Here is an 8,622-nt window from a genome sequence, read left to right on the forward strand (position 1 = left end):
TAGGTGGTGCGAAGTATTTCGTTACTTTTATTGATGATTACTCACATAAGGTCTTAGCATACCCCATAAAGCAAAAATCAAAAGTCTTGGCTACATTTTAGTGTTGGCTTACTTTTTTTGAGAATCAATTTGAGTATAAGCTGAACTGTCTATGACCTGATAATGGGGGAGAGTATGTATCTAAAACCTTTGAGTAGTTTTGTGATGAGAGGGGTATTAAGCATTAATTGACTACCCTGTACGTCCCACCCTAGAATGGTATGGTTGAGCACATGAATAGGAAGATTCAGGAGCAAGTTCGTAGTATGCCTAGCCAGGAAGGCTTATTGTAGTACTTTTGGGCTAAGGCAGTTGCTATTGCCGCACATTTGATTAATCGATCCTCATACACTACTCTTGACTATCAGATTGCAAAGGAGGTATGGTCTAGAAAACCTCCATCATATGCTCATTTACGTATGTTTAGTTGTGAGGCTTTTTGCCGTGTTCTCAAGGATAAGTGTAATAAGATGAATCCTAAGGTGATGAAATGCATCTTTCTTTACTATGGGGATATAGGTGAGATGGGCTATCACCATTGGGATCCGTAGACTTGAAAGGTCATCTAAAGCCATGATGTTGTCTTCCATGAGGAGAAAATGCACAAGCACCTTGAGTAGGTCATTGACGTACGAAGAGTGATATTTCAAGAGGAGTCTCTTGCAGCTAGCTAGACAACTTGCAATAGTTGATACTCTTGTGGCCCCGAACCATGACGTTAGATAAGAGAAACAGGCCCCACAACCTATTTTGCGGCAGCCTACTAGAGATAGATGTCAGTCTAATCAGTTTGTGCCCTCTATGGATTATATTATGGTGATAAATGCTAGTGAGCCTATTATGTATGATGAGACCAAGCATAGAGGTGATAGTCACTCTTGGGAGAGGGCCATGGAGTCAGAGTATGTTGCATTGCATAACAATCATACATGGGATTTGATTCCTTTACCTAGTGAAAAACATGCTTTGCCATGAAAGTAGGTGTACAAGTTGAAGAGTACCCCTAGATGCCCCAAGCCAGTCTATAAGGCCAGATTGGTTGCTACGGGTTTTAAGCAAGAGCATGGTGTTGACTTCGATGAAGTCTTCTCTCATATCATCAAGATGACTACCCTATGCTTGGTTTTGCCTTTGGTTGTACAACTCGATCTAGACCTCTATTAGATGGACGTCAAGACAACTTTCTTACATAGGGACTTGCATGACAAGATTAATAAGCAACAATCGAAGGGCTTTGAGAAAAAAGGTAAGGAATACCTAGTGTGCAAGTTAAGAAAGAGCCTTTATAAGCACTTAGGGAATGGTACCACAAGTTTGATGCTTTCATGCATTCACATGGATATATCCATAGTGATATGGATCCATGTTTATATACAAAGAAGGCCCATGATGGCAGCCTTATGATTTTGGTACTCTATGTGGATTGTATGCTAATTGCTGGGAGTGCTCATGATGAGTTGGATGCCTTGAAAGGTCAACTTAAGAAGAGCTTTGAGATGAATGACATAGGATAGGCCTCACATATTCTTGGGATGCACATCACACATCATTGCTTTAAGGGTCTCCTTTACTTGTCACAAATGGAGTACATCCAGAAGCTTCTTGAGTGATTTCATATGCAGGATATTAAGCCTATTAGCTATCCTTTACCTTCTCATGTGAAGGTTAGTCAAGCTAATTGTCTACAATCTAACGAGCAAAAGCCCAAGATGGCCAAGATCTCTTATGCATTTGTAGTGGGCAATTTGATGTATGCCATAATAGCCAATTGTCCTAACATAGCATTTGCAGTGGAAGTTGTGGCACACTATATCACTACACATGGAAGGTGGCACTAGGATACCATAAAGATATCATGAGGTACATTGCAGATATGCACATATGCTATGGTGGCTAGGATACGAAAGTTATGGGGTACACTGACTCTAATTATGAGAAATATGCAGATAGTAGAAAGTCCACCTCTAGCTATGTCTTCACCTTTGCTGGAGGTGTTTTTTCTTGGATGTCCAGGGTGCAAAAATACACAGCCCTATCTACTACAAAGGTAGAGTATGTTGCATCCACTGAGATTTACAAGGAGGCTCTTTGGTTAGGCCGGCTGGTCGCACATACCTTGGTATTATTGATGTGGTCCCTAAATTACATTCAAATTTTGTGAGTGCTATTCAGTTGGCCATGAATCTGATCTTCCATGTGAAGACAAAGCATATTGGGGTGCGCTATCACTTCATCATTGAGGTGGTAGAGGATGAGTCTATTGAGCTTGACTGACAAGAATCCTGCAAATTTGCTCACCAAAAGTCTCTTAGCAGATTATTTTGTCTTCCTTAGGAAGATGATGGATGTAGAATGAGATGACATATATTCCTCATCGGGCTAAACTTTCTGTACATTTATAGTTTATCACGTTTTTTCTGTTCTCTCCTCACCAGGGGTACGTTCACCTTTAAGTGGGAGGTTGTTTGGTGTAAACATACCTATGCCTAACCGCATATATATTCATTACACTGACAATACCCACACACCTATACATTGCAGGTGATGGGCATCCATCACTGTCACTTCATTCTTTATTCTTTCAATGGCATTTGAATAAGGGAAGGTTGGTCACACATTGTGACTGTTGGAGTTCCCACATATTGTCTCTCTCTCTCTTGCTCTCTCACTTCATCTGCCATAGCTCTTACTTTGCTTTTGCTTTCACTTGTGTACTTTCAGTCAGGCTCTACCTTTCACTTTGATTCATTCTAAGTAATGCCTTATTTACAATTTTGTAGTAAATACAACTACATTTTTGAAAACAAGTATAACTTCTTACACCTTATTAACTTGCATTATCAAAACACACACACATGTATATTTTTATGATATGAAACCCACATATGCAAAAGGTATACACTTATACAACCAAATATGTCTTGCAAGCATGTATACATACTTATACACACTTACATATATTAATATAAAGACTAACATAGATATACATTCGCAAAGAATCATCTTATTGTCTATACCACTTTTTCATAGCTCTACATGCACAAACATCTACAACGACATGCAGACACACATGCACACATGCATATGTATGCTTATGTGTGTGTGTGCACATGCACACATGTACACACACACACACAATTCATAGTCTTTATCCATTTCCTTGACCAACGCATGCTAATGAGGACACAAATCATAAACTCTTTATCCATTTGCTTGGTTAACACATATTAAAGAGGTAAGGCCTTTATCTATTTTTAATTATCATTTTGAAATGTACCCCAAAGTTAGATTGTTATTTAATTCACTAAAACTTCATAAGAATGAAAATCAAATTCAAACTTATGATTTGGATTCATGTAATTTAGCTCTTATTTTTTGAATTTAAATTTACTACTAGACTTACTATAATCATTGCTTTCTCAAAATTCTTCATTTAGGCATGCCCTTGTAAATAGATTACCTTGTAAAGTTTGGACTTAAGAGTTTATACATCCTACCCAAGTCATTAAGGTGCATCTTCATTGATTCATCAAAGGTGACAATATTAACTGGCAAGGATGTGGTGTGTCACACATATAAGTGGCTACCTTAGAGTTTTCACCTTACAAGTCTCAACAATGAGGCACAAGATAATTGCTACAAGTAAGGAATGCCAACAATTTAGACAAATGGAGAGAGGACAAAGTAAATCCTAGAAGGGATCCACCTAATCCTCTCTTTAAGGTTAAGATGACCAAAACGTTACGTGTCCCAAAATTATTCATTGTAGGATGATAAGAAAATGCCATTGATGGATAAGGAGAGGGTGGTTACACTTCGACATGGCCACCCAAATAATTGTCTTTGTAGCACCATGATTGGGTAGCAAACACTTGTTTTGTCTTATTACCCTTTCCTAAAAGGGAAATGGTTAACCTTTGGATGTTAAAATAGTCATTTTGTTAATTTCCATTGGGAGATTGGCGAAATTTATCCCAAAGCTCTAGCATGAATTGTATGGCTTAACTCATGGGTAAAGAATCTCCCTAGTACAAAATAATAGAGAAAATAGGCTAGAAGGGCAACAAATGCGGTCAAGTTAGCCTATACAAGCTTAACCCTACGTAAGGGGAATGAATAAGGGTGACCATTGATCTTTTAACGTTGACATGAAGGCTCCCCTCCAATTAACCACCCTAAAGCAAATCCCTAATTTCTTGCCAAACATTTTCCAAAACCTCAAAGAAGAAAGGGCATGCTTGTTTAGCCATGGGCACGAGAGAGAGAGAGAGAGAGAGAGAGAGAGAGAGAGAGAGAGAGAGAGAGAGAGAGAGAGAGAGAGAGAGAGAGAGAGAGAGAGAGAGAGAGAGAGAGAGAGAGAGAGAGAGAGAGAGAGAGAGATGGATTTAGGCAGAACAAAAATTGTGGTTTTAATATAAGCACGGATTGTCTTTAAAAAACTATTTTTCTTGCTTGCTTTCTCTTTCTCCTTATGACAAATGTCTTATAGAAGCGTCATCTGCCTATAGCAAGGCCAATCAAGAATCTTAACTAGCATAACGTTCCACCCGATGTTGAGCGAGAGAGATGCATGTTAAGGAACCAATAGTGGCCAAGGCCTCTAAAGCTAACGATCCCTCAAGATTATGACCAGGAAGCCTAAAGGATCCCTCTAAAGCTAAATATCCCTCAAGAATATGACCAGGTTCAAGTGAAGGTTGCCAAATGGGTCTCTATAAAGGCAAATTTTGGAGGTAGGTTAGTTATCCTAAGCTCTATGCTTGTGGCTTCCATAGTCTTTATATAGCAGTTGTCTTTGGTTTTAGTGCTCAATGCTGGAACTCTTTGGAAAGAACCTTTCGAAACTTTCTCTAGTCTTGTGGTGAGAAACATCAGTGGCATTCTATCCCCTGGGACCTTGTCACTGCAGAAAGAGCTGAGGGTGGACTCAGGGTTGAACCCCTGAGAGACAAGGCCAGATGACTCCTTTTTAAGCTTTTGAAATGTATTGACTCCTCTCAGCCTTGGGCTGCTATAGTAAAATATTGGTTGGCCCATAGTAAGATTCCAGGTGGTCAGTGGGATGGTCTTGAATGGTCAAACATCCTTTTCTGTAAGGGATTGCAGGACAAAATTGAGGGGTCTGATCTCTTCCAGAGGTTGGTACAAGAATGGAAACAACTCCTTAGGGAGGCAGACTAGATTGGAATTCAAGATGGACGTGGTGATCCAAGTTTACTTAGAGTCATATGGCTGTCTCCTAAAGCTTTTGAAGGGAATTACCTGGCAATTACAGACCAGCCAAGGGCTGCTAAATCTATGTATCTGAAGGGCATCCATTGCTAGTGCGACTTGTGGGAGAAGAATGAATCTCATCAGCTGTTTGAGAATGAAGCCAAAAGCCTCTTTGACCTCACTGACAGGGAGTTGTTGTGGCTGAGAAGAATCTCTTCAAGGTGCAAGGAATCTTGGCCTGGCCAACTTCCCACACCCCTCGAGAAGTAAACCTATTAAGATGCTTTCAGACTAACAGGGGTGTTACCCTGGATGTTGCAAAAAAGAGAGGTGACTTCAAGGGAAGGGACATAAGACACATTCTCAAGGTCTACGAGCATTGGAAGAAAGTCTATCCCAGGACTAAAATTAGGACCTGGAAAAGGAGAATTAGGAGAGTCCCGGGGAGTACTCCTTCTCCTAGACTTAATATGGTGCTTTGGAAAACAATAATGAACAAGTGGCCCACGCGGGAGCGCCTTTTCAAAACTAACAAGTGTTCCCCGTTGTGTGTACTGTGTAAAAGACATGTTGAATCGATCCAACATTTGTTCTGGGAGTGTCCAGAAATGAGAAGCTCATGGAGAATGGTCATGAATTGGGTAGCGAGGGGTGGATTTTATAGCAAGGTCAATTTCAAATCAACTCTTTTAGGTGACTATGGAGATATCAACGAATCCATAAGAGAGTTGTGGGATGCTCTGAGGGCAATAGTAATTCGGAATATATGGAGATTTAGAAACATGAAGCTTTTTGATAACCCTTCTAATAGAAGCAGCAATGTAATGAGATGTAAGGAAGAAGTACTTTTAGCCTTCAAGGGGCTTGGGAAAAAGAAGCCTATTTTTAGGGCCTACTTTAAGTTTTTGAAAAAGCACTAACTGTTCACAACCGTTGGTTGGCTAACGTGCATAATTTCACATATCAATGTTATTCTCGCATTATTTTTTTAAAAAGCTTGAAGGATTTTTTAAACCAGGAAGGCTATAAGGATTTATTATCATGCAAGGCAAGATTAAATTAACCTCATGGTATAATCAAGGGACCTTGTTAATGAAGACATGCCCTATAGAATCTCCTAACTTAAAGCCCTTTAGCATGTAATCAAAGCTATTAGTCTTCATGTTGTTTGAGAGCTGACAAATAGCATACCGTTTAGGTATTTGCCTAAGGTATGGTAGGACTCATAGAGATCCTTTTGGTACGAGTTCTTAGAATATTTTAAGAGCAAACAGCTAGAAAGTGGTTGCAACTAAGCAAACATGCTTTTTAATAGCTACTCCTCCACACTTTGTGAACATTTGCTCTAACATGTGTGCATTCCCGTAACGAAAAAAGAAAAAGAACAAGCGTGCTCTGGTGTGCTCTCAAGCATTGCCCCTTTGTTTCCAACAAGAGCTCCAAACACTACTTTGATTCCCAAGAAGGGCCCCTTTCTCTCTCAATATTTTGCTTCCAAAAAAGAAAAGAAAAAAGAAAAAAGAGAGAGAGTTAAGGTCAAAAAACAGATCTTACACAAAACTAAATTAACCCTTAACTCAATAAAACTGGAAATGCTTTTTGAGGCCAATTCACCAGGTCACTATACCATTGTACAGACATATGCCCTAACTGGTAATGCCAACAATCAAAAAACCTTTCAACAATTATCTTAGATAGCCCCAAAGTATACTAAGTGTTCCTCAACAAGGGAGTGTAAGTTTACATTGACGTGTGCCTCATAAGAACAAAATGTTCATCTTACAGTTACAGAACCACATCTACTTTGATCACTGTTGTCAAGTTGCAGGTGAGAGCTCGCAACTAACAACCATGTCTGTGACCTTTGCCTGATGAAATTAGAGGATCCAAGATGAACATATACTTCTGTTGCGGAAGAGAAACCATTTGCATCAGACTGTGCACATGGTCCCTTGATGATCTATCCAAGCATACACATGCTCCAAGAAAGAGCGATTTTGGGGCCGATCCTTTCTGCGGATGTAAGTAGAAGCCTCCTTCTCAGTATAGCATGGAATGTGGGGAGCACAGTCTGCCATGAGATGGCTGTACGGTGCTGCTGCAAAATAAGCTTCTGCAATGAGGTTATTGTGCTCAACACCATCATAGGATGTAGGGGTCAACATGAGGTCTGTGTGATCAGAAAATGTCAGTTGAATGACGAGAGGGTGTCTCTCATAATGGCCCTTGCTCACCCCTTCCAACTCATCCAGCCCCTCCATGGCAACCTCATCAACACAATATATTTCCCCGAGCACTTGATGGCCGGATGAAGGGGCATGCAGCAAGAAAGGCACCTGAAAAGGGCCACACACCAGTGGGAAACGTGTCTTCGTGCGCGCCCCTCCCACGAATAATGCGTGGCCATTTGCCATCAGCTCTTCCATCAGCCAATGGTTTCCAAAGCCCCTCTTCAGAGTGCCATACACAAATACAAGCCGCCATGTCTGCCCTGCCGCATCACAACAATGACGATCATTATCGTACCTGCCTATTAATACTGATGCTGCCTGTGTAACCACAAGCCTTTGGCTTTCTTGTGAAAAGGAGACACCAAACAGGCCATTTCTTGTCATCGTCTTCGTCTTGTTTTCTCCAGCAGCAACAAGCCTTTGGCCTTCTTGTGAACAGGAGACATCAGGCAGGCCATTCCGTGTCATCAACTTCGTCTTCTTCTCTTCGTGATCGGGAGCCATGGCCAATCCTGCTCGATCACGAGACAGGCCCCTTCTCCTGATTGTCTGCATCTTGCTGACTTCCTGCTCGGGAGCCATGGCGACGCTGAAACGCAGGCCTGCGCCGATGCCTGGTACGGGAACCTCAATAGGACGCGAGGCCTGTGCCTCTGGCAGATGAGAAGAATGGTGATGATGATGGGGCAATAGACGGAGCCTTATCCCTTGATGACTCTTCTGGCTACCACAGCAATCTGACGAAACCACTCGAGGCCGGGCCAGCAGGCTAATCATCCTTCGGCGGACGCCCCAACAAGCAAGCGAGCGAGCGACAGGGACTTGAGATTATCCCCCGGAGAGAGGGAGAGACAGAGAGAGAGAGATTCGAGAGAGATTCGAGAGGGAGGACCTAATGAATCAAGAACCTTTTATAAAGTAGTATATTAATTAACAGACAACAAATAATAAGTTGTGGTGTGTGAATTATGGGGAAACTTGTGGTGACTCTTGTTGTAGGTATGGGCCATGACTTTGTGGTGACCCTTGTTGTAGGTACGGGCCATGACTTTGTGGTATCCGCCCCCACAAAAAACAAGAGGCTACAAGTAATGCTCACAAATAATGTGACATGAGAGGTTTTTGCATCTTTCCAAGT

The 8,622-nt window shown here is 41.3% G+C and overlaps 1 protein-coding gene across 1 annotated transcript; it reads right to left on the minus strand.

The window, feature by feature from the left end:
- Window positions 1–6,821: 6,821 nt before the first annotated feature.
- On the minus strand, window positions 6,822–8,373 carry LOC148023530 (uncharacterized). Its single transcript, XM_087696499.1, has one exon. It carries the CDS (start codon window positions 8,259–8,261, stop codon window positions 7,185–7,187), a length of 1,077 nt encoding a protein of 358 aa, XP_087552625.1. The 5' UTR covers window positions 8,262–8,373; the 3' UTR covers window positions 6,822–7,184.
- Window positions 8,374–8,622: the final 249 nt, after the last annotated feature.

This window comes from Lygodium microphyllum, chromosome 16, assembly GCF_053477565.2.
Source record: "Lygodium microphyllum isolate KBCC chromosome 16, Lygodium_microphyllum_v1.1.10, whole genome shotgun sequence".
Classification (NCBI taxonomy): domain Eukaryota; kingdom Viridiplantae; phylum Streptophyta; class Polypodiopsida; order Schizaeales; family Lygodiaceae; genus Lygodium; species Lygodium microphyllum.